Raw genomic sequence first — 27,352 nt, forward strand, 5'->3', positions numbered from 1 at the left:
GGTTTTGCTCTTTCTCAGGCTGGTCTCGAACTCCCGAGCTCAAGTGATTCTCCCGGCTTAGCCTCCCAGAGTGCTAGGATTACAGGCGTGAGCTGCCACACCCGGCCTTCCTTAATGTTTTTTACCTGGCAGTTGTTATGATCAGAATGTTTTTGTTGCCCCAAAGTTAGTATGTTGAAACTCAATCACTAATGTGATGGTATAAGGAGATGGGGCCTTTAGGAGATGATTAGATCATGAGGATGGAGCCTTCATGAATGAGACTGGTGAGTTTATAAAAGAGGCCCCAGAGATCTAGTTCACCCCTTCCATCATGTGAGGACACAGTTAGAAGGCCAACCATTAACCAGGAAATGGACCTTCACCAGACACCAAATCTACTGGCACCTTGATCTTAGACTTTCCTGTCCAAGAAATAAAAGTGAGAAATAGATTTCTGTTGTTTATAAGTTACCTAGTTTAGGGTATTTAGTTTTAGCAGCCCAAATGAATTAAGATAGCAGTGTATTATGGACATCTTTCCTTGTCAGGAATGATTGATCTAATTCTTTAAAATGACTGCATAGTATTCCCTTATATACAGATTTTGGGACTTACGTAATAAACCGGATTGCTAGACATTTAAGGATTGTTCTTGTTTTGTTGTGTTTTTTGAGCTCTTCCATATAACAAAATAATGCTTTAATGAAAAGCTTTGTGCATTAATTTTTTTATATCTGTGCTGGCATTTCTGTTGGACAAAATGCTTAAAACATATTTAAAATGTTTTCAGATACTCCACATTGCCCCCCACCTTCCAAAAAATAAATCAACTTCTAGAGCCTACCTCTTCCTCCAACAGCAGCTCTCGCTGTCCCTGGCTTTGGTAGAAAATGAGCCCCTTGCATTTCAGAGCCTCTTTCCTTTGCCTCTGTCCCATTGTAAGTTGCTTTGATTAGTTTTTCACCATTCCAATCCTATCTGTTTTCAATCTTCTAGACATTTACTGGAAGGTGCTGGTGCACTGATGCCTCCTTCCCCACTTCCACTGCTGCCCTGGAATTTACAGAGGGAGGAATCCTGGTGTTTTAGTTCACTGTCTTGAACTAGAACCCCCAGCACCCTCCTACCTGAAAAATCTCACACAGATTTTCTACAGACATAAAGTAGACACATGGTATTTAAAAGAAGCAGAAAACAAAGAGTATGCAAAGCGTAAACATAACCAGTTAAAATATTTATCCATGCAGTATAGTGATACCCCCTTGTCTACAGTTTTGCCTTTTGTAGTTTCAGTTACCAGCATTCAACTGCAGTCCAAACATGTTAAATGGAAAATTCCAGAAATAAACAATTGCTAGGTTTTCAATTACACACCATTCCGAGTGGAGTAATGAAATATTTTGCCATCCCTCTCCCTCCTGGGCTGTGAGTCATCCCCTTGTCCAACATATCCACGCTGTCTGCAGTACTCACCCATTAGTCACTTAGTAGCTGTCTTGGTTATCAGATCAACTGTCACACTTGTGTCAGTGAACCTTTATTTTACTTAATAATGGCCCCAAAGCGCAAGAATAGCGAGGCTGGCAATTCAGATATGCCGAAGAGAAGGTGTAAAGAGATTTCTTTAAGTGACAAAGCATAGGTTCTCGACTTAAGGAAAGAAAAAAATTTGTATGCTGAGTTTGCTAAGATCTATGGTAAGAATGAATCTTCTACCTGTAAAATTGTGAAAAAGGAAAAAAATTCACACATAGTATATACCTGCAGTTCCAGGCATCCACTAGGGGTCTTGAACATAACCTCCACAGATAAGGGGGGACTATTATATTCTAGGACTAGAAAGGAACAGGATAATATTTGTAAATGTGATACATAAAGTGGTGAGTTTTTTCCATTTATTCCTTGTCGATGAAATGTTATTTGGAAAAAGGCAAAAAATTAAAAGATTAAATTTATTTAATAATTAAAATTAAAAGATAAACACAGTAAGGGTACTTATTTTTCCAAGAGATACGTTGCTATCAAAATCCACCTGCCCTAGGTCCTGTTACTCACTGCACAGAAAGCCAATTACTGAGACAAGGATTGCCAAGGAAGAAAGGAATTTTTAATACAGATGATGTTATCCTCAAATCTGTCTCCCGACTAATGGAGAGTAAGGGCTTTTATAAGCGGTTAAGGAATGTGTACAAGTAAGGAGGAATGGTGAGTCCTGGTGTAACTCCTTCCAGCAACAGCTCAAAAGTCCAAAGTCTCACCTGAGACACAAGGCAAGTTCTTGCCAACCAGGGGCCAAAAATGAGTTATTTATTTCCAAGATACAATGTTGCTACAGGCATTGGGTAAACATTCCCATTCCAAAAGGGAGAAATCAGCCAAAAGAAAGACACTCCATGTCCTGCAACCTAGGGACACTGGTGCAAGGAGTGGGCCCCTAAAGCCTTGGGCAGCCCCGCCCCCATGGCTTTGCTGGGCACAGCCCGCGCAGCTGCTCTCAAGGATCGGAGTCCGGTGCCTGCGGCTTTGCCAGGTTGAGGGCGTATGCTGCCGGTGGCTGCACCATTCTGGGGGCTAGAGGGCGGTGGATTCCTTCCCACAGCTCCACTAGGCAGTGCCCTGGTGGGGACTCTGTGTGGGGGCTCCAACCCCACATTTCCCCTCAGCCCCACCCTAGTAGAGTCTCTCTGCGGGGGCTTCATGCCTGAGGCAGGCCTTTCCCTGGGAACCCAGGTTTTCCCATACGTCCTCTGAAATCCAGGTGGAAGCCATCAAGCCTCCACCACTCCCACATTCTACGTGCCTGCAGACTTTGCACCGCGTGGACACCGCCAAGGCTTATGGCTTACGTCCTCCAGAGCAGCCGCCTGAGCTACGCCTCGGGCCCTTTGACCCGTAGCTGGAACCAGAGCAGCGGGGAAGCAGGCAGCGGCCTCCCAAGGCAGCACAAGATGGTGGCCCCCCAGGGTCCCCAAACCATTCAGTGCTCCTAGGCCTCTGGGCCTGCCATGGGAGGGGCAGCCTGGCCTCATTTCCACCTGAGACCTCACCAGCCTGGCCTTTACTGTCCCTATTTCTATCAGTATTTTGGTCACAACCACTTAATCAGTCTCTAAGAAGTTTCAAACGTTCCCCTGTTTATCTTTTTCTGAGCCCTCCAAACTCTTCCAACCTCTGCCTGTTACCTAGTCCTAAAGCCACTGCCACATTTTCGGGTATCTTTATAGCAACACCCCACTCTTGCTTAGTCCATTTTGCACTGCTATAAAGGAATACCTGAAGCCTCATTATAAAGGTAATTTATAAAGAAAAGAGGATTATTTGGCTCACAGTTCTGCAGGCCGTACAAGAAACATGGCTCCAGCATCTGCTTCTGGTGAGGGCTTCAGGGAGCTTCCAATCAAAGTGGAAGGTGAAGGGGGAGCAGGTGTGTCACATGTTGAGGGAAAGCACGTGAGCAAGGGGGGAGGTGCCGCTCTCTTTTAAACCACCTGCTCTCACGTGAACTATTAGAGCGAGCACTCACTCGTTACCGTGGGGAAAGCCCTTCGTGAGGGATCCGCCTCCATGAAACGAACACCTCCCAGCAGGCCCCACATTCAACACTGGAGATGCAATTTCTACATGAGATTTAGAGGGGACAAGCATCCAAACTGTATCATTCTGTCCTCGGCCCCCCAAATATCATGTCCTTCTCACATTGCAAACTACAATCATCCCTTCCCAACAGTCCCCAAAAGTCTTAACTCCTTTATCTTACGGAAATTCCGCCATTTCTGGGAAACAACTCAAAAGGTCAAGTATTTAGTTAAAAGTTACAGGGTTCTGGTTGTCAAGCCTTACTGGCCTGGGAAACCAAAGCATAAAAAAGCTTCAGAGAAAATATGTTTGGAGGTTCATCCTGTGTTTGTTCATGGGGCTGGTTACAATATTTTCTTTTACATTCAACTTCTTTTCTACTTTGCCAGATTGATGACAAATGCACACTCTTTTTACAGAGAGTAAAACAGCCTCTGCGGAGAAGAAAGGTGAACCCGAATGTCTAGCATCTAAGTTAAGAGGTAAATAGAGGTTCGACATTGTCCCCTTTGGATGGCAAAGGCAAACTACCGATAGAGAACCAACTATAACTTGCGCAATGCCCACTCCCTTTAGGAGAGCAGTCCCCTAAGAATACGTGCAGGAACGTGGTGAAAATGCAGGGTCAGGGCAATTATTAATAGATAGCGTATGTGTTATGGGCTGGGAGGATGGGGTCAGGAGAGAACCTCTACCTAGAGAAAGTGGGATGCACTGCACAAAGTTTTCTTTCATTCTAAATCTATCCTTTCTCTTCAGAAAAATGGATAATTAATCCAGAAGAGCCAAAACTAAGTATTTTATATGAGTTGGAGGTAAGAAATGTTTGTCATACCAAATAGTACACTGTTCTCATGGTAAAAATAGCTTATTCAGTGTTCAACTTTCTTTTTTTAAAAATTTAGTTCAAGGAAGACTTCGTAACGCTATTTGAGCCTTCTCTAAGAACATTACCTAGCGTCGGGCCACCAGCCATTCTGGCCTACAAAGAAGAGAGTTCCAATTTAGACACTAACTTCAAGGTGATTTTAATTTATATTTTTATTATTACTGTAAAAATAACATAAAAAGCCACATAATGATTTGTACAATAGACAGTGAATATACCTTAAAAGAAAAAAAAAGCCAAAGAGCTCAATGACTTAGAACAGCACTTACGATGGCCGTGCTAGTTTCTTAGGGCTGCTATAACAAAGCACCACGAACCAGGCAGCTTTAAACAACAGAAAGTTATTGTCTCATAGTTCCGAAGGCTAGAGGTTTGCAGTCAAGGTATTGACAAGGCCGATCTGAAGGGAAGAATCCTTCCTTGCCTCTTCCTGGCTTTTGGTGGTGGGCAGCAGGCCTTGGCATTCCTTGACTTGCAGCTGCATCACTCCAGTCTCTGCCTCGCCCACCACGGCATTCTCCCTCTCTCTCTGCCCAAATGGCCCTTTTTTCTAAGGAGGATTTTCAAAGTCATATTGCATTAGGGCCCGCTTTAATGACATCATCTTGACTTGATTACTTCTGCAAAGACTGCGTTTCTAAATAAAGTCCATGTTCACAGGTACCAGGAGTTAGGACTCCAGCATATCTTTTGTGGGGACAAAATTCAACCTGTAACAATGGCTACAAAGCCTGGAAACACAGGAGAACGTCTGCCATATTTGATCATGTTAAGTAACCAATTAATGCAGGTTACCTCAGTAATTCCAACAGGATGGCTCACCACCCCACTACACCAGTGTGGTGGAATGATTATTTTCAAACGTGGATTGGATGCTGTGGCCATATGGAGAGAACTGCCTGCTGCCCAGATCTGAACCCTCTTGATGACTTCTTCTGGGTATGATAAAGGTGCAGGTGTATTCACTGACAATAAGAGACGCCAATCATGTGAGGCAGAGCCTCATGGACACATGCGTAGGGATTGATGGCTATGCTGTGTGGCTGCATTGATGTGGCGTTCATTGCCATCTTGTACAGCACATTGAACTAAGCAATATTAATGAAGGGCAACACATTAAATATATCAGGTAATATGATATATATAAACATTTACTGTTTATATTTACCCAGGTTTCTAAACTTTATGGCCACTCTGTAGACTCTTTAGGCTGAAATTCTTTTTTTTTTTTTTTTTTTTGAGACAGAGTCTCACTGTGTTGCCCGGGCTAGAGTGCCGTGACGTCATCCTAGCTCACAGCAACCTCAAACTCCTGGGCTCAAGCGATCCTTCTGCCTCACTGGGACTACAGGCATGCGCCACCATGCCTGGCTAATTTTTTCTATGTATTTTTAGTTGTCCGATTAATTTCTTTCTATTTTTAGTAGAGACGGGGTCTCGCTCTTGCTCAGGCTGGTTTTGAACTCCTGAGCTCAAACAATCCGCCCGCCTCGGCCTCGCGGAAAGCTAGGATTACAGGCGTGAGCCACTGTGCCCGGCCCTAGGCTGAAATCCTTTATTTAAACATAGTACCTTTCTTTTTCTGAGGCTGGTTTTGAACTCCTGAGCTCAAACAATCCGCCCGCCTCGGCCTCGCGGAAAGCTAGGATTACAGGCGTGAGCCACTGTGCCCGGCCCTAGGCTGAAATCCTTTATTTAAACATAGTACCTTTCTTTTTCTGAACCACAAAGGCTTGTATCCAGGGAAGTCTTTTGATCTGGGGTTATACTCTTTTCCCGTGACACCCAGAGATGGGCCTGAACATGACAAGGCCTTGTGGCCTCTCCTCCAGGGAGATGTCCCTGAACTGACACCTGCACAAGGCTGGCTCCTTCTGCTCCTCAGCAGACCTTTCAGGTCTAGTGTTGACACTCGTCTAGTTCAGAGCTTTCCCAGCTCTCCTCTCCAGCCACTTCTTCAGGTGCAGTTCCCAACAACACTCATGGTCTTTTGAAGTAGTACCTCTTGCTTCATCCCCAGGTGAAGGGTGAAGGGACCATGGGCTGAGTTCACTACCAAGTCCCTTGTATAGAACAGGTTGTGGATGGCCTGGTATTGCCAAGCTCCTTTTCTACCCTGCTCCATCATTTGACAGTTGTCCTGGATTTTCCTGCATCATCTCTCTATTGCAAGCCTTCACTCTCCAAGCATCCTTGCTTTCAGCACTGTGCAGCGCTTCCTATCGGGTAGTTTCAGTGACCTAAAGATGTTGAACGTTACTCTGTGGGGGGTCAATCCCTCCTGCACTGCCCACCTCAGTCACCCTTTAACCCCAGGCTGGGCACTTTTACCAGTCTCAGAGGATGGTTTCCATGGCAAATACCAAAGCCCCGGTGGTGTTCATGATCTGCAAGTCATGATCTGGGTCTTTTCCTGGAGGCTTGTGCTGAGGCTTGGCTGCTCATCTGCTTAGCAGCCTGTGCCAGCACAGACGTGACCTCAGGTCACTGACATGGCCACAGCATATCAGCTCCTCGCTGAGTCTCCTGAGCCCCTAACTCTGCCTCTCCCCTTTGTTTCCCCCCTCTCCTGAATTACCTTCACAGCACAGACAGATTTTAGAGCTCCAACACAGGGGTCCTCTTGAGAAAGAACTTTTGTTTATTTCAGAAAGTAGGTAATTGTACATGGTGGCCTGCACAGTAATGTCAAGGCTTTTTTTTACCTGGCATTTCTTGAAAGAGTTAATGATATTCAAGCACCTCACACCATTTACATAGAGGCTGCCCTCAGAGCCTCTGGGTCTCCTTGTGGGCAGGTCTTCATTTTATTGTCTCTCTCTGAAGGATGAAGAGGAAGAGATACCACCTGAGTGTGAATTTTGTGGAGGTGATCTAAGAGCATTTTTTTCCAATGTGGACATTTGCTGTGACTCTGAACCAATAGCACCTGTAAGTTCTAAAGCAAGTTTGCAGAGGAAATAGTGTTCTTTATTTTTAAACACTATTTTTAAACAAATGTAGTATTTTCTCCTGTATCTTTCCCCTGCATTGCCATTCTCAAAAGAGTTGTGTGTTAGATGTCAGGGAAGTGCAAATCACAGCTACAATAGGATACCACTTTACATCCACTATGTGAATGAGTATAATTAAAAAGACAGATAATAACAAGTGTTGACAAAGATGCAGAGAAATTAGAACCCACATACACTGCTGAGGGGGAAAATAAAATGGTGCAGTCACTTTGGAAAACAGCCCGGCAGTTCCTTGAAAAGTTAAACATACAATTACCATATGACCCAGAAATTCCATTCCTAGGTTTATACCCAGGAAAATTGGCAACATATGTCCACACAAAAACTTGCACCCAAATGTTCATAGCATGAGTCATAATAGCCAAAAAGTGGAAACAATTCAACTGTCCATCAACTGATGAATGAATAAATAAAATGTGGTATATCCATACAGTGAAATATTATTCAGCCATAAAAAGAAATACGAAGCACTAAAACATGCTAGAATATGGATAAGTCCTGAAAACATTATGCCAAGTGAGAGAAGCTGGTCATAAAGAACCACATGTTGTATGGTTCCATTTATATAAACTGCACAGAACAGGCAAATCTAGAGAGAGGGAAAGCAGATTAGTGGTTGCCAGGGGCTGGGAGGAAGGGAGGATGGGAAGTAACTGTTAATGGGTAGTGTTTCATGTTCTAAAATTGATTGTGGTGATGGTTGTGCAACTATGCGAATACACTAAAAACCAATGAATTGTTCCTTTTAAGTGAGTGTATTATACGGCATGTGAATTATATCTTAATAAAGCTGTTACCAGGAAAAAAAGAATCATGATAAATTATCACTGAAATCCCATTAGTCATTTTTGTCCCCTCTAATCATCTTCATCAAGGACTGATGAGATGAAAATTACCTCTCTCTTTTTCAGGCCTGCTGTTGTATGCCTTTCCAAAATCTGATTGACTATATCTATGAAGAAGAAAAAAATATCAAAAGCTCTAAAGCTGAATTAATCAGTATTAAACCTCATGCAGCCCACGGCAATGAAGTTGATAGACTCAAGGCAAAGGAAAAAGCCCTGGAGAGGTAACACTGAGCCTTTGATAGTCAACTCTGATAGGCCAACTTAATTGGAGAGCTTTTTCTAAAATTAACCTTGTTTTTTCAAAATACATAATTTTAAAGATGTGCCCCCGTGAAGAAATAAAAATTGGCCGAAGCAAACCTATTACAATTCCTGGTGGGTGTCATGAGATTCAAAAGGTCCCAGAAACTCAGTAAACTCATTGAACTCACTGATTTAAAGTAGAAATTTATCAATCCTAAATTATCTGGACAATTCAGAATTCTTATGTTGGAGAAATGTGTTCAGTAAACAGAGTAGATACCCATGTGCTCTGAGTAAATAGAATGGATTCACAATAACAGCTAAAACTGACAAGAGATGGCATTTAAGCAGTTGAAATGTATAGTATACTGTTTTAAGCTTTGACCACATTTCAGATTTATGCATGATATTTTTTGATTTTGTAGAAAACAGGGGCGACAAATGGCCAGACATTTTGCAATAATATCGAATGAACAGTCTCATTTCTCTGAAGAAGGTGAGTTTATCAATGCTGATATTATAGACCAGCTGTACAACATAAGAAAGCTCAGATATTTGTTAGAGATAATATTCGTGTATTTAAAAAAATAATATTGAAAAATTTTATCTCTAAGTACAGTAAAGCCTGCATCAGTCAAAATGGCACAGAAAGTCTGGTGTTTCCAGCCATCTGGCTTTTGGAGGTCTTAGTCTTCATCTCATTGTTATTATTGTGAAATAAATTAGCAACATCTATAGAGCGCTTTACAGATAGCTGCAAAGAGCTTTCGAATTCATTGTCTCTTGTTTTATTAAGCACACTTTCCATTTTGTTTTCAAGTGTGGGTACAGAAAATCTGTCAAAAATAAATCAGATTACAGTCTTCGTATAGTACTCTGTGTTGGTCAGTTGACCAGTATAGCTGTAGTCTGGTACAGTTGAAGGAGCCCTGATTTTAGAATCAGAAGTCCTGGATTTATATCCTTGCTTTTCTCCTTACAGGCGGTCTGATTTCGGGTTAATTACTTAATCTTTCTGAGCATCAGACTCCTCCTCTACCACTCAGAGCTATTGAAAAGATACTTAGAGATGATATATTTTTATTTCATTTTTGTAACTAAATCTCTAATGTAAAGTTTCTTGATATTCAACTGTTTCCTACTAGAACTAAAGGCCAGAAAATTCCACTAATGACAATTGCCATTTTTCTTCTTTAACAAAGTAATGTTCTCATTTTTTAACAAAGAGTCCTTCCCTAACATAATGAAGGTTGACATTTTTCTTCCTTTTAAAAAAGTCTTATGAATCAATGCATTTAAAATGGGGTTTGAAATTTTATTTTAGAAGGGAGGTTCTAGAAAATTTAAAACATGTATTTACTTTCATGTGACTCTTTTCCCATTAGATTCAAAGCACTTAAAAACGATTTCTTATCAACTTTCCGTGGATATTCCCCAAACAGAGACACCTAATGACATACCATTTGATTTTCAACTAACCAACAGTAACATGTCCATTGTTTGTTGTGATTCTAGGATAGCATGTGGAAAGGTAATTAACTTGTAATTTTTTTTACTTGTTATTTTTTAAAAACATTGATAATTTTAATTGATATTAATTTTGAATCGATATTTTTGCATCTTGGTCAAGTAATTGCAATGAGAAATCATAGTAAGTAATTTTAGAATAATTAAGATTAAGCCAATATATTATTTATTTATTTATTTTTTATTTCAGAATATTGTGGGGGTACAAATGCTTTGGTTGCATAAATTGCCTTTGCACCATCCAAGTCAGAGCTACAAGCATGCCCATCTCCCAGACAGTGTGCACCACACCTGTTAGGTGTGAGTTTACCCATCCTCTTCTCCCCTCTCCCACCTGCCTGACACTCAATGAATGTTACTTCCATATGTAAACATAAGTTTTGATTGATTAGTACCAATTTAATGGTGAGTACATGTGACTATTTTTAGAAAATCAGTTTTTTTTTGATGATGAGAATCACTTTTATTTTATGCATTTTTTAAATCCCTGAAATAAGCATATAATGATTTTACAGCCAGAATTTTAATTAGCAGAAACACACAAACATTTCAGGAAAAAAATCACATAAGAGTAAGTGAATTCAAGAATAAAACACAGAAACATTTCAAGGTATTCCAATATAGTTCATTAATTATTAGGCAAATGATAGAAAACATATAAAGAATGTTAGATTTTAAATAAAAGTAAATTTCATGCCATGACTTTCTATATGCTAAATAGGAAAATCAATTGAGATTCTGAATCTTATGTTTTATGAAAAACTTTGTTTGGTTGAAAATGGAATCCTACTAGAGATCATCCTTCAATAACCATTTTAACATGCCTCTCGGCTTTGAAAAACAACGGAAGTCTCCAAATGAAATAAGATACAAACGAGACAATTTGGAGAGACAAAAGAAAAATTAAACTTTATCTTCTATAGTATGCAGCTCTAAAAATTATGCATCTGCACAGTTAATAAACTACATCTTATAATTTAATAAGTGAAATCATTTATAGTTAGCCACAAATTTATTTTCAAACCATAATCAAATTACAAATGTGGAACATGATTTTTTTAACCTTAGGGTATTCTACTTCTAACAGATATTGGAAGAGCTTAAATGGGACATTTCTTGAAAATCTCCAAACATTTACTTCACTTGGAAGCTTTCGTATGTACAAATAAAGGGGTTATTGAAAAAAAATACAAATTACATGCTAAAATTAAAATAATTATTTTTATTTCTGTTTCCATTAACACTAACCAATACACATGACCCACAGAAGTAGGACCATGAGAGATAATTTACATTTTTGCTCCATAAGGAACATTTCTAATAACAATTCATTTGTTTTATGGTACTTATTTTGATAGAAGGGGAGAATATATTGGGGAATTTTTTAGCATATTAAAGGCTTTTGTTATTGCTAGCATAATTAAATTCTAGACTTAGTTAGAAAATCAGTTTTAACTGAAATTCTAAAAGCTCTCATGAAGTTTGGCTACATGACATATTTAACAATTTGTCAAAAAAAATTGGTGCAGAATTGGCCTTTTAACTTCTACTAGACTATGTAACAATGTCTTATGTTTTGGTTAAACATTAAAGAACATTTGAAACCCTTAGAAAATTAAAAAGAAGAGGAGAAGATTACCAAAAGTCCCAACCACTTCCCCCTAAACACTAATATTTTGATATTTTCTAGACTTGTACCACCAAATATGGTGGCAATACTGTATATGACCGTTTAAATTTAAATTCATTAAAATTAAATAAAATTAAAAATGTAATTCCTCAGTTGCACTAGCCATACCTCAAGTCCTAGATAGCTGCATGTGACTAGTAGCTACCATACTGCAGTGAAGACATATAGAACATTTTTATTATAATCAAAAGTTCTATTAGCACTGTTTTAGACTTTTTTTGCATAAGTTTTTATTAATATACTTATAATTGTATCATATATGTAATTTTTATCTCTTTTTAACCTAATAGTAAAAAGAAATTGTCCATAATATTATATAGTTTACATTAACATTATTTTAATAGTGATGTAGCTTTTCATATAGCTTATTTAACCATTCATGCGTTCTTGGACATATAGGTTATTAACAATTTTTTTGCTGTACTTAATAGCATATATATTCTTTGAATATCTTTGTGTGTAAGTTCATTTCTATATAAGTATAGTTCCTCAAAATAGATTCCCCAAGATTAAATTACTGAGGCCTAGTTTGTTTCTCTTGGGTGGCACAGAATTTAAGGGGTGGCAGCAAACCCAGATGCCTGACAGAAGCAAATCCAAATCCTCTCTGGAGGAAGGTCACTCATTCGACCTTCAAATTACTCCTATAAATTATTTTTCAAGTTCAATTAGCAGTACACAGTGAAAAATAACCAAGAACACAAGAAAACTTGACACTACAATTAAAAACCCAGAGGAATAATCCAATAAGAAGAGCCCTGGAAAGACTTTGGAAAATGAAGTAATCTAACTGTGTTTATGAAAATAAAAGATCAGCTTGAAGATATACGGAGGAAAGCAAAAACTGTAAAGTGACAGCAGATTTTAAAAGAAAAAAATGAACTTACAGAAATGAAAAATACAACTAAAATTAAAAATGTAAAAGATGAGAGTTAAAAAGCAGTTTAGACTCAACTAAAGAGAAAACTAATGCCCTGAAAAAGGGGGGAAAAATTCACTATGGTGACAAAAGAAAAGAAAGAGTAAGAAATACAGAAGAGAGTGTATGATACAAAAATAAAATGAAATGTCTAAGGTCTGAAATGCAATTTATATAAAATCCCAGAAAAAAAGGAAAAAGATAATCAGGCAGAGGTAATATTTAAAGAGACAATGAATGACAGTTTTCTAAAACTAATAAAAGAGCCAATCTCCAAATTTAAGAATTCCGTTGAATCCCAAGCAGTATGGGGAAAAAAATCCTAGATACATCATAATGAAACTACAGAAAACCAAAGACCAAAAAATCTTAAAAGCAATGGAGAAATAAAAGTTCAGTTTACATTTAAAGGAGAAACTAGCAGATTACCTCCCAACAGCAACAATAGATGCTCAAAGACAGTATAAATGTCTTCAGTGGGGTGAAAGAAAATAATAGCCAATCTAGAATTCTACACCTGCTTAAAATATCTTTCAAGAAAGATGTTTTGTCAGAAAATGTCAGAAAAGACATTTTTTGACAAAAACAGAGTCTGTCCCCAGTAGCCCTTCATTAAAGGAAATTATTAGGACTATTCTTTGGTAATTAGATAGTCTGTGATTCAAGAAAAATGAAGAGCAAGAAAAGTGAAGAGCATACATACTGTATATCCAGATATGGTATATATGAATAAAACTGAAAGTGGGCTGGTAAAACAATAATGATAGCAGTTTGTGTAGTTTCAAAAGAACGAATAGAATAAAAATGCATGACAACAATAGGACATAAGTTGGAAAGAAGGCTAAATGCAATTATAGTGTTCTAAAGTCCTTGGTTCAGGAGAAGGGCAAATAAATCGATTAATTTAAGACTTTGATAAATTAATTTTGCTTGTTGAAATTTCTAGGACAGCCAGAAAAATAGTAGAAACAGAGAGTATAACTTCCAAGCTAGTACAGGTGGAACAAAAAATAGAATGATTTGTTTTAAATACCTCCAAATGACAAGGATAAGGGAAAAAACACATAACAGGGAAGCAAGTAGAAAGCATCAAGGAATGTCACTACTTACATATAAATACACAGTTAATAGACAAAGACTATCAGATTGGACTTTTTTAAAAAAAGAAACTATTTCTACTACATACTGTTTACAGGAAACATATCTAAATATGACATAGAAAGATAAATAAAGATATAAATGTTAAATATAAATAAAAGTGATATATCATAAAAATACTAACTAAAAGATTATATTTATATCTTTTACTTGTATCAGTTAAAAAGCATTACTAGAGGTATTAGTTAAAAGGACCAGTTTTTAATGATAAAATTTCAATCTACCAGCAAGATATAACAATACAAAATATTTTTCCCATATTAACACAGTCTCAAAAATATATAAAGCAAAATTTCAGAGAAGTAAAAGGAAAAATAAAGAAATCCATAATCACAGTGAGATACTTTAGCCTATCTCTTTCAATAATTGAGAGGACAAGACAAAAAAAGTGCAGTAATACTATAGAACATTTGAATAATCCATTTAACAAAGTTGATCTAATGTTCCTGGATTGGAAGAGTAAATATTTTAAAGATGACATTCTTCCCAAAGTGAGCTATTGATGTATACAGTCTCAATCAAATCCTAACAAGATTGTTAATTTGTGTGTGTTGGGGGAAGGGAAGTCTTTTTTTTCTCCTCCTCCCCCTACCCAGGAAGGGAAGTCTCAATAAGTTGATTCTAAAATTTATGTGGAAATGTAAAGAACCTAGAATAGCCAAAACACTCTTGACGAAGGAACAGGCTGGGGAGAGGAGAACATGCTCTATCAGATATTAAGATCTATTACAAAATATAGTCTGGGGCAGGATAAACAAAGAAATCCATGTGCAGAATAAAGAGTCTAGAATCAGACTTATGCATATCTGATTTATGACAGCAGTGGCACTGCACAATAATGGAGAAAGGATAATCTTTTTAATACATAGTGCGGAGGCAATTGGGGATCCATCCATATTTTTTTTAAATAACATTGGAACCATTACTTCACACCATATGTAAAAATCAATTTCAAGTGGACTAAAGACCTAAATGGGAAATGCAAAACTATAAAGATTTTTTAAATATATTAATAGGCAGATGGCTATATGATCTTGGGTTAGGGAAAGATTCAGTAATAGATGGAAAAAAGCAGTAGTCTTAAAGGATTTGATAAATTAAAATTTTTATAAGTCAACATGAAAAAAATGGCAACCTAACAGAAAAATGGACCCCCCAAAATTTGAACAGATGCTTCTCAAAGGGGAAAATTCAAATGTTCAACAAACATATTAAAAGGTGCTCAACCTCATTAGCAACCTGAAAAATGAAATTCAAACCACAACCAGAAATCAGTACATACCAACCATATTGTTAAAAAATGTAAAATGTGATAGTACTGAGTTTTAGAAAGGATACAGAGCAACATTAGCTATTGTTTGCCGCTAGTGGAAGTGTGAATTGGCACAACTTGGAAATCATTTTGGCATTATCTAGTAAAGTGGAAAATAAGTATACCTGGGGATCCAGCAATTCCACCTCTGGGTGTAATATCCTAGAGGAACCTGGTACCAGCATACATGTATAAGAATGTTCATAGTATCATTGTTTGTAATAGCCCAAAACTGGTAACAACCCAAATTTCCATTAACAATAGAATAAATAAATGAATGATAAATTCATATAATGGAATACTATACACACATGAAAATTATTGCACTACGGCTACATACTAAGACATGTATGAATCTTAAAAACATAATGTTGCCGGGCGCGGTGGCTCACGCCTGTAATCCTAGCTCTCTGGGAGGCCGAGGCGAGCGGATTGTTTGAGCTCAGGAGTTCGAAACCAGCCTGAGCAAGAGCAAGACCCCGTCTCTACAAAAAATAGAAAGAAATTAATTGGACAACTAAAAATACATAGAAAAAATTAGCCGGGCATCGTGGCACATGCCTGCAGTCCCAGCTACCCGGGAGGCTGAGGCAAAAGGATTGCTTGAGCCCAGGAGTTTGAGGTTGCTGTGAACTAGGATGATGCCATGGCACTCTAGCCCGGGCAACACAGTGAGATTATGTCTCAAAAAAAACCAAAAAAAAACCATAATGTTGACAGAAAGAAACAAAACGTAAACACATATAATGTATGATTTCATTTATGCAAAATTCAGAAGTGGAAGAATTAAACTATAATGTTTATAAATGATAAACGTGCAAAGAAAAGCAAAGAAATTACTATGAAATCAGACTAGTGGTTACATCTCGGAAGGAAGGGTGTTGACATTGGGATGGACACATTGGGACAGGGGCTTCTAGAGTGTCAGCATTTTTTGATTTCTTGACCTGGATGGTGATTACATGCGTGTTTGCTTTATAATTACTCATTAAGGAAATAGCATGTTTTAGAGCTATCTAAATGTATTCCGTATTTCATAATTTTTAAAAGTAAAAATATGTATTAGCTTTCAAAATAAATGGCAACATTTACATGAACATTTAGATCATTTCATTATTTAGCCCTAGGAATTCCTGTATCTTTTTTAGTTCAATTCAGAATTAGAGGCTGGGCATGGTGGCTCATGCCTGTAATCCTAGCACTCTGGGATGCCGAGGCAGGTGAACCTTTTGAGCTCAGGAGTTCGAGACCAGCCTGAGCAAGAGCGAGACCCCGTCTCTACTACAAATAGAAAGAAATTAGCTGGACAACTAAAACTATATATAGAAAAAATTAGCCGGGCATGGTGGCGCATGCCTGTAGTCCCAGCTACTCGGGAGGCTGAGGCAGAAGGATTTCTTGAGCCCAGGAGTTTGAGGTTGCTGTGAGCTAGGCTGACGCCACGGCACTCTAGCCCAGGCAAGAGAGGGAGACTCTGTCTCACAAAAAGAAAAAAAAAAAAAAAAAAGATTAGTAATAAATAGAATTAAATTGAGTCTTCAGTTTATTATAAAATATTGTAGGGTAAAAATTCATTTCCCTATTGAACTTTACATATAAAATAGTTGAACTTGTAGATATAATAAGGAATATTTCCCTGTATGTGTGTCTTCACCTTCCCATACTCCACAAGTGTGGTGCTCAAATGAACTTCAAGAGTAACCTTGAAGAGACATCAGCTGCTGCAGCTTATCCTGGAGTTTTTTTCTCTTTTATGTCAAATTCATTGAAGTAAAATTTACATTTAGTAATGTTTATCCTTTTTAGATGTTCAGTTCTAAGAATTTTAACAGAGTTAAACAGTGTTGTACCAACACTCCAGGACATAGAATGTGTGTGCTGGGGCTGGTTTTTATCTTCTTTTGATTTTATAGTAATATGTGTATAAAGTAAAAAACTAAAAATAAAAACAAAAATCTCACTTCAAATATATATGTAATGTCAGATTTTTTCAGAAAGATTTTATCATGTTATACTGCAGTGGTTAGGGACAATCTATACATGATTGCTAAGGATTGTCCCCTGGCATCGAAGCAGGGCCAAAAATTCACTGTCTAGCGATCAATCTACATCCATTGTTGTCATACTTACTGTTTTCTATCTGAAGCAATTCACAGTTAAGCGTTTTCTTTTCTGTGGTGTATAGATTGTGCAAAACGAGCTCTTACAGAAGCACTACAAACATGGGAGCAAGTTTCTGACTTCATTTCCAGATGGGACAACGCAAATATTGTATCCTTTCTTTCAACATATTATTTTTATTGGTTTTATTTTTTCAAAAAAAGATAGATAAAGAAAATACAGAAAAATATAAAGAAAAAAATTACCCTCAAATTCTACCACTGAGAGAAAAGCTGTTAGCATTTTAAAATATATTTTTCCTTACTTTTTTCTGTCTATGAGCATATATATAGTTCTTTAAAAATCAATTCCCCAACTATTTATTCATATTTCATTACTGGCTCCTTCACATAATGTTAGAAATATATAACATGCAATAAATATAGAGACACCATTTTTATAACCACATGGTATTTCACTATAATTCATTTAATCTATCCCCTATTACTCAACAAAGGTGGTTTCACAATTTTTGCTATTATACACAACAGCTAAATGAACAACTTTGTGCATACCTTGTTGCATTTATTATTTATTTCTTTGCATTAAATACCAAAGGTTAGAAATTCTGGGTGAGACGTTTGGACATTTTAAAGCTTTGATAGATTTTGCATCCTCCCCAACCCCCACCCTCCAGAAAGTGTGTACCAGTTTTCACACCCATGAGTAGCATGTAATTTTTTAATACCAAAATTCAATATTCATTTCATGGAACATTTTTTTTTTTATCAATCACTTGGACTTCTGCCTGATGGCCAGGCTATTTACTTAATATTTCAACATACAGACTACTTAATTTTTTGAGGAAAGTAAAAACAAAAAGCAAAAAAAATGAGGAGGGTTTTTTCATGAACTGAAGCCCTCCATTTGTAGAAGAAAGTCATTTTTAGTCACAGTTTCCTAAATATTCAGTCAAACACCAACAATAAACCAGAAAAATGACTTTCATGGCATAGGAAGCATAATGAAGTTTTAGTTTCCTAGGCCCTATCAGAGTGTAGGGTTTTAATTATATTAGTAAATTTAAAATAACTTATCCAACCTTTATTATTAGTTATTATTTCATGCACTGACTTTAGTTCTTCTTAACTCTCTTGAAGGCTATGGCTGCTTTCAAAATGACTTAGAATCAATTTTGTGTTTACTTTATCTCTGGACTTCTGGCCAGCCTAGATATAAACTGAGTATTAACATTTAGTGAATCATCCTTAGTATATTTTATTCTTTTTGATGCTATTGAAAATGGCATTGTTTTCTTAATTTGATTTTTAGGATGTTCACTGTTAATGTATAGAAATTCAATTTATGCTTGTACATTGATCTTATAGCCTACAACTCTGCTCAACTCATTTATTAGTTCTAATACATTGTTTTATGGTTTCCTTAGGATTTTCTATATACAAGAGCATGTTATCTGTGAATAGGTACAGTTTTACTTCTGTTTCCAATCTGGATGCCTTTCATTTCTTTTCCTTTCCTCAACTTTCCATGGCTAGAACCTCCAGTGCAATGTTGAATAGAAGTGGTAAGATAACATCTTTGTTTAGTTTCTGATCTTAGGGAGAAAGCATTCAGTCTTTCACCATTAAGTATGATTTTAGCTATGGGTTTTTTGTAGATACCCTTTATCAGGTTGAAGACATTCCCTTCTATTCGAAGTACATTGAGTCTTTTTATTATGAAGAAATGTTGAAGTTTGTCATATGGTTTTTTCTGTGTCTATTGAGATAACCATGTGTTTTTTACTCTTTATTCTATTAATATGGTATATTACATTAAGTGATTTTCAGATGTCAAACCAACTTTGCATTCCTGGGATAAACCCAACTTCATCATGGTACATAATCCTTTTTATATATTGCCAGATTTCATTTGCTAATATCTTGTTAGAGATTTTTGCATCTCCTAAATATATTTTGATCCACATAAAAAGCATAAAATCATTTTGTAATAATAGTACTTCCCATATTTGGAGTGCTTTATGATTTCATAGGGCTCTCTCATAAAGTAAGTTTATTCCAGAATAGTCAAGGACCATTAGAACAACTTACATGACCTTATCTGACCTCAGCTATCCATCTGGAAACCTAGCCATCATCCGAGTGCCCAGCAAGACATATGGTTTCACATGTATAGTCCAAGAAGATGTGCCCACCAACCCTGCCATCCTGGCAGTGCTGGATTCCTCTGGCAGAAGTTCCTGCTATCACCCCAACGGAAATGTATGGTAGGCTTCTAGGTTCCTTCTGTGGCCATTTTGATTTTTTGGTCATATGAAATTTTATTTTTCTTTTAAAATTATATGAATGGCTTTAAGAAGATATATTTAAGTTTATGGTCTTTAGATAGTAACATTCAACTCAGAGATATTTTTGCTTTATGCCATTCCATATGCTTCTCAGGAAAATCCCAAGCTACTATATAAAACAAAGCTCAGTATATTCTTTCTATAAACAGTAAGAAAATAGGAACTATATAACTGCAATATAAAAAAAATCTTAATAAACTATATGGTAATTTTAGGGATTTGGCATACGAACCTAGGCAGTCTTTAGAGCCTGTGCCTTGGTGATGTTATGCTGTTTCATCTATGGAAATAATTTGTCAATGGACAGTTGCTACACTATGTTTTTACTGTTTCAGATACAGTCCTAACTAGTAAGCTTCCTATAGCCACAACCAACAACAATAATATACAAACAAAATCTCTAAAGAAGGCAGGGCACAGTGGCTCACTCCTGTAATCCTAGCACTTTGGGAGGCCAAGGTGGGAGGATAGCTTGAAGCCAGGAATTCAAGACCAGCCTGACTAACATAGTGAGACCCCACCTCTACGAAAAATAGAAAAATTGGCTGGGCATGGTGGTGCATGCCTGTAGTCCCAGCTACTCATGAGGCTGAGGCAGGAGGATCCCTTGAGCCCAGAAATTTGAGGTTGCAGTGAGCTATGATAATGCCACTGCACTCCAGCCTGGGCAAGAGAGCAAGACCCTGTCTCAAAAAAAAAAAAAAAAAACTCTACATAAATTATCCTGATCCCAATTTGATCTACTAATATACATACTCTGTGACTTTATATTATTTCATTTAACCTGAAAAAGTGACATTTGGGTTCTAATTTCAAATACAACTTAAACTTTTTGAGCTTTTCAGGAAGAGATCTCCTTCTCCCCCTTTACATTATTTACAGGTATAACAATCTCATTTTGGGAAACTCTGCCAATAATGGCAATGTTTGTATACTGCCAGTACTTGAGAAAGTTAGGACACAGTGAGCTATTTGGGTTTTCAGTCCAAAGCAGTAGTCAATACATTCTCACTGTGTACATTAGAAAATTTCTACTTACATTTCAGGATTCAGTAGCAATTCTATGTTTCATTTGGTGAAGTGCTATATTAATTGTCACCAATATTCACTGGTTTCTAAACTGGAAACCAATTGGTTCTCCTAGATTGATTTTATGAATCCGCTGACCCACAAACTGAACTCCTGGGCACTCTGGCATGGCTCCTTGATATTTTCATAGACTTTCTATCTGGCTTTCATGTAGCAAGTCCATTTCCCCTGCTGGACTGACGTTCCCTGAAGGCACATCCTAAATCTTTGCCACTACATAGGAGTGTATCTTACATGGTATAGACCCAGAGAATGTTTATTAAATAAACACAGCACTGATTTATCTAGATAATTTTAGCCAAATATGATTTTCACCCACCCTTCAAGGTAAAACTAAATCTCTCTCTTCCTGAATATAATAAAATGATCACCTCAGTTCCTCATTTGCACTTGTGATATTAGATTACTACCACTAACCAATACTGGGGAAATGAGATGTTAGTTATCTTACTATAGGGGGCCCTCATGGCCAATTCATCTAGTTTTTTTTTTAAATTCATTATCAAATTAAGCCAATTTTCTAAGTACCCAGAACTATACCTATTTTCTTTCCTCAAGATGGGGATGGTGATCCAAGATGGCAGAGGGTGAGAGACTATGACAAGGAGATAGCTGAATAGAATGGCACTGTGATTATTGCCACCGGGCCTCGGCCTGTGCAGGGCTAAATGTAATGTAGTAAAAAGGGGCATTGGTGATGCTAAGAGATTGGGGAGGACCGGTTGGTCTCTGTTCCACTTCTGCTCCTTACAGAGCTCTTCTCTACTACAGGGGTCTCAGGGGTGTTCCTGAGCCTCTCCCCCACACACCCATCCCTGATGAGAGGCCTCCTAGACGGACACGTGGCTCCCAGTTGGAGGACACTGTTGGAAAACAGCTTTCTCGTACTGACGTTAACTTGGGCTTCCCCAGCATTTACACCCATGGGTCTTCACTTTGGCATGATGAAAACCTGAGCACTGGCCTTACCCCTCTTTCAGGAATAGCCTACTCTCCTGTGTCTCTTCTTTTCCAGACTAAACTTTCCCTGCTCCCTCTTCGTCCTTCCAGACCCCTTTACCATCCCAGTTCCATCCTTTGAATCATTTTAGTTTATCAGTATGGCCTCGAATTGGACCCAGTACTTCAAATTAGTGTAGAATTCAGTCACAGTATTATCACTTCTAAGATTATCTGAAGTTTCCACCACTCATATGCTATTGGCTAACGTAAACTGTTACTCCCCTTGGTTAGCAAGTGACAAGGCTAATTCCATCATTGGATTATAGCGTTACTGTTTATTTTTTAATTTCCTTCCTGCCTAGGGTATACATCAATATCTTGGGAGGTCAATATTCAGATCAAGCTGGCAACAGAATAAGGGCTTGGAATTGGTCAAGTTCCACCACTTCCTCACCATTTGTTTCATTTAAACCTGTCTTTCTGGCTTTGAACCATCATATTGGAGTTCGCATCTTAGAACAAGACAAGATTTCTATCACTTTTCTAGCAATGGGCCAACAGGCAAGAATCAGTGTTGGAACCAAAGTGAAGGTAGGTACATTTTTAAAAACAGTTTAAAGCATTTAGAATAATAAGTAAAATAATTTTTGGTAATGTTATTACTGATAGATTATACTTGTGCATAATCTACTGTCCACTGAGAATTTTGGAATTCAATGAAAAAAACACATAGTGAAATTTTCATATGGAATTGAGGCAGCCTTATTATTTCTTCTTCTTCTGAAATTCCTTTTAGTTCAGATTTGGATCCAACTAACACTTATTGAATGTTTGCTCTGTGACTGAGTAGTGCTGCTTTGGGGGTTTTGTTTTGGAATTTAGTATTGTGTTTGTTCTTCTCTCTGCTATGGTAGAAAGCCTTGGGCTGGGTTGGAGACCTGAGTTCTAATCACGTTCAAGACAGAGCATAAGCCCTGTCTCTTTGGAGACACTTCCCAGACCTCCTGGGCCTTCAGCTAATCAACGTCAACCATGTCCTTAGCTGGGTTTTCCACGTTCTTGCCTCTGTCCCTGCACTTGCTGAATGAACCATGCTGCCTTACTTGCCCCCATGGCTGCATTTCTTTCTGGACCGTGAGCTCCTGAAGGGTAGATTCCCTATTTTAATGACTCTTCTATCCCCAGTACCTCGCCCAGGGCACAGCCCAGAGTACACTGTCAGTGACTGACAACAATACACGATGGCTAAGAACATGAACTTCCGGTTGCAGCCTGTAGTTTCAAACCTCAGCTCTGCCACTTGACTAAGTGAATGAACTTAAACTTCAGTCCCTTGTCTATAAAGTGGGATAATGATTCCTACCTTACAGATTGCTGTGAAGATTCAATGAGAATGCAAAGTACCAATCGTGGTACTTGGCACTGAATAAGTATTCAGTAAATAGTAGCTTACTATAGATGTAGAGACAGATATAAATAGAGACTTGCGTGTAGCCATATGCATATATAATATATATAGTGTGTGATTTTGAACAAGTTCCTTACAATCTTGAGGACCTTCGTTTCATCAATTTTTTTGAGACAGGGTTTTTCTCTTTTGCCCACATTAGACTGCAGTGGCATCATCATAGCTCACGACAACCTCAAACTCCTGAGTTCAAGCCATCCTCTTGCTTCAGCCTCCCAAGTTGCTGAGATGACAGGCATACACCACCACACTCAGCTAATGTTTTTATTTTTTGTAGAGACATGGTCTTGCTATGTTGCACAATAGTTAGAGTAATATTTTGAAAACCTTACTCTGGTCAAAACTATCTAATCTGACTCATAGTAAAACCCAAGGTTCTATAAAAAGCCCGAGTTACTGTATATGTTCTAGACCTCCTTTTAATAGTCTCTCTGTATTATTCTTTTCTTACTTACTCTGCTCTAGCCACACTGGCCTTTTTGTTATTGCTAGAAAATACCAGGCATGTTCCTGCCACAGGGCCTTTGCGCTTGCTATTCCCTTAACCTAAATGTTCTTTCACCACTAACATATGGCTATTCCCTCACTTCCTTCAAGTTTCTGCTCACAGAGTCCTATCCTGACCAATCTATCTAAACTAGTAATACCCACCCCCACCTCCACTCCACCCCAAGTGTTTCTTTGCTCCTTTACCACAAATTTTAATATGTAGTACTCTTATTTCCTGTCACTTCTAAATAGTTTGTAATATCTATTTTGATCTCTTCACCTCAGTAGTCATTGAATTTTCAAATAGATATAAAGATTTATTATTCTTTTCTTGTTAATTTTCTAAATGATCAGGGCTTGTGGTTTGTATTTTTTTCTACTGTTTAGAATATATTGATATTTTCTAAATTAATTTTTATGAGTGTTTCATGTGTATTTAACCAAAAAAGGTGTATTGTTTGTTGATACAAATTTCCTTTTTTGATATAAAATTCTAATTGTTTTATTCATACATCTCTCTCTATTCTTTTCTTTTTATATCCTTGGTTTATTTCTGAGAAATGTACTTAAGTCTCTTAATTTGTCCATCTTTCCTAGTATTTCTATGAAGTTTTGCTTTATATATTTTGAAGCTCTGTGGTTAGGAAATTAAAGACATTGACTATCTTTTTGGTGAGCTGTACCGTTGGCCCCGTGCCAACTCAATCTTCAACCTCACTCATTTGCTCTTCAGCTATGCCCATTATGTGACTCAGTGGAATAGTGAGGGTTTTGTTTTTATTTTGAAAATAAGAATTTTAATATTATCAACATATATTATTCCAGTTTTCCTTTCAATGCCCTTTGCCTTACATGCTGTTCTATCTGCTTTTAAATTGCTATACTTGCTTTCTTTCTATTAGCATTTGCTTGATACAAATCAAAGGATCAAATCCTTTGATTTTCAACTTTCTTTATGTGGTTTTGAGTTACATATGTCTCTTGAAAACAGCATATATATATATAGCTAGATTTTGTTGCTTTCCTCAACCTAAAAGACTTAGCCTTTTAATATACTGTATTTTAATAGTTAGTCTAAAATTGTTAACATACCTTTTTTCTATATGCAAGAATTAACTTCCAAGTCCTCTAGTTGTTTATTTTCCTTGACAAAAACATCCTCTCAAATCCCTCGGAAAATAATAACTATATATATCCCAAAGTCTTCCTCTGTCTATTAATTGTGTTTTCTTAAGTATTAGTTTCTCTCCTAGGTAAATCTGGTGCCTCTCTTTCATGGCCTCAAGTATTTGGTGATTCTCAGTTGTGTGTTCATTTTTGTATTTGAGAATTTCTGTTTCCCTGTTCTGCTTACCAAAGTTTGCTTTCCATCACTGCAGAGAAGTGGTACGTGCTATTGAGGGGTAGAAGGCTGCCCCAGCGCCTGCCCCCAGTGCTCAGCCTGTGGGCACCAGTGCTCAACACAAAGGGGAAGCTGAGGGGGCCGCCTCCCAGTTGATCACCCTAATGTATACTTCAGGGTCCCTCCTCCTCCTCACTTCTGTTGACTTTAAACTCAGAATGTGTGTGTTTTGCATTACTGGTTTCATTTAGTCACTTATCTCCCTATAGATAAGGCCTCATCTGCTTTTTGATTTCTAAGAATTCCTTAAAATTATTCCTGCTGATGAAATCTTTCTCATTAGAACCATCATTGATTTAATCTGTGAAAAGTTTTCTGTCATGTTATGGGATCTGGTGTTAAAGTGTAGGTTAAAGATCTTGATCCTTCTTTGTTATTTGTGCATCTCATATTTTTTTCTTCCTCCTTTCCTTTCTATGGAAAGAGGTGTGGAAATGCAGAAGGATATTGCAAGTTCTTGCACCTTTTGCAGGTAAGTGGTCACTCTGCTTGCAGAAGGTAGTAGTTCTGCTTGCATTTAACCTACCCCACTGAGGCTAACTACCCCTCCTAGGCTGGCCCTGAAGGCACAGACTGGAAACACCTCAGGCAAGACCGTCCTAACAGATCCATTCAGCTTTCTGAAGCTGCAAGGAGACAGTATCAGCTTAGAATCCTCAAAGGCTATGAGGTAGTGGGGAGAGCAGAGGCCAAGGAAGAGTAATGGAGAGGTTAATTCCGAACAGTCTCCTGGAAGTAGGGGCACATTTAGGAGAAGGAAAGGCTGTTTTAGTTATCCTGGTCCTACCTTCTCTGAGGAAAACTGCCCCCTCCGTGCCTTCCAATGGATACCCAGCCTTCGTGCTCACCACACCTCCCCCACTGGGCACTTTCCAGGGAAGGGACCCTGTTAGAGGATCTTCCTACTCTCCTCAGTAGATACTGGTTAAATTACCTGAATAAATTGTAAGCTTTCGGAAGTACCCAAATTCCACGCAGTCTCCTGAGTCTCCACAGCATTTCAGCTCTTTCCTTTTCGGGATTAGAATAATGTCACTGCCCTTGCTTACAGGTAACTAGACTGGACCTTCAATAGGGAATCTAACCTGAAATTAGGGCCGTGATTTGGCTCCTCCCACCTCCCCAGTTCCACTCTTGGCCTCTGAGCTTCCCTTCTCTTTCTCTTTGCTGAAAAGCTACCAAACCCCGAGGAGATTCCAGTCCTCCGATATCTCAGTGGAGATGACCTCATTCTGCTGGCCAGTTTGATAAAGATTCAGCGCCTGTTTCATAAACTTGAAGGATGTGTGAATTTTCCCTCAAGCCAGATTTGGGAAAAATTAAAGCAACCTTCCTACCTTTCCTCACTTTCTCTAAAACTAATTACCCTCTGTCGCAATTCTGGTATAAACCAAGACACAATGACAACAATAACAAATATAATAAATGAAAAAATTTAACTATGAATGATGGTACTTTCATATATTTTGTTGTCTTTTTTTCGGGGGAGGAAGATTGGGAGGTCTCAAAAAAGTGTACAAAATGACTAGGAAATACCAAGAAATATGCTATATTATGAATTTAGAACATATCCTGAGCATTACTGGTTTACATTCTTGGTCAGAAAATTAAACAACTCGACTTGCCCAACACCAGAAAATGAGCAAATCAGCAAAAGTATCAGTGTCAGTCAGAGTTCTATCAGGAAAATGAAAGCAGGAAGGGATTAGATGTTTACAAGGCCATTGGAAAAGCTAGGGAAATCAACACTCCTGCTGGCCTTCAGAAAATACGGAAGTGAAGGAATCTCAAGAAGCCACAGAGTCACTACCAGTGATCTTTGCTGCCCACAGCACCAATGTGAGAGACTGACAGGAACTCTGGAATTTGCTACAGCATCACATTATAGTGCAGGAAATGCAAGAAACCACCATCTGCCCGAACATCCACCTCCTCCTGCCAAAGATGAATAATGGCTTCTTCTTTCCTGCCTTACAAACCTCAGGGAGGTGTCTCTCACTGGGGAATCACAAAGGGAACCAGCTAGTAAAGATTACAGAATATTACGTATTTTCCACTTCCTATAATATGGGGGAGGGGGAGGGGTGTTGCTGAATCTGCAAAGACAGCCCAGCACAGTATCCTCTGCCCAATGATAAGGTTGCTTTAGAACAGAAAGTGGAGTTGAGAGCTGGAGGTAGAGGACCATCAACACATGGGGGCTGGGGGCGGTGCTTGAACCCTGCAGCTCCTGAACTTCCTGGGACTTAGTTCTCAGTTCTCTGTTCTTTGGGAGAGGTTGAAATATAGTTTCAGAGGACATTCCTTACACTGAATTTCAAATATGGTGCTAATGT

The 27,352-nt window shown here is 38.1% G+C and overlaps 1 protein-coding gene across 1 annotated transcript in view; it reads left to right on the top strand.

Moving 5' to 3' along the window:
* The window catches only part of ERICH6 (glutamate-rich 6), a 36,066-nt gene extending 9,608 nt beyond the window's left edge, over positions 1-26,458 (top strand). The window contains exons 4-14 of the mRNA XM_012642878.1: positions 3,980-4,040; positions 4,318-4,373; positions 4,464-4,580; positions 7,274-7,378; positions 8,373-8,530; positions 8,978-9,048; positions 9,938-10,083; positions 17,344-17,429; positions 19,390-19,545; positions 22,020-22,248; positions 26,192-26,458. Of these exons, the coding sequence (XP_012498332.1) occupies positions 3,980-4,040; positions 4,318-4,373; positions 4,464-4,580; positions 7,274-7,378; positions 8,373-8,530; positions 8,978-9,048; positions 9,938-10,083; positions 17,344-17,429; positions 19,390-19,545; positions 22,020-22,248; positions 26,192-26,455 (1,449 nt within the window). The 3' untranslated portion in view covers positions 26,456-26,458. The remainder of the gene's footprint in view (positions 1-3,979; positions 4,041-4,317; positions 4,374-4,463; positions 4,581-7,273; positions 7,379-8,372; positions 8,531-8,977; positions 9,049-9,937; positions 10,084-17,343; positions 17,430-19,389; positions 19,546-22,019; positions 22,249-26,191) is intronic.
* Positions 26,459-27,352: the final 894 nt, after the last annotated feature.

The sequence above is a fragment of the Propithecus coquereli genome, unplaced genomic scaffold, assembly GCF_000956105.1.
Source record: "Propithecus coquereli isolate 6110/MARCELLA unplaced genomic scaffold, Pcoq_1.0 Scaffold19, whole genome shotgun sequence".
NCBI lineage: Eukaryota > Metazoa > Chordata > Mammalia > Primates > Indriidae > Propithecus > Propithecus coquereli.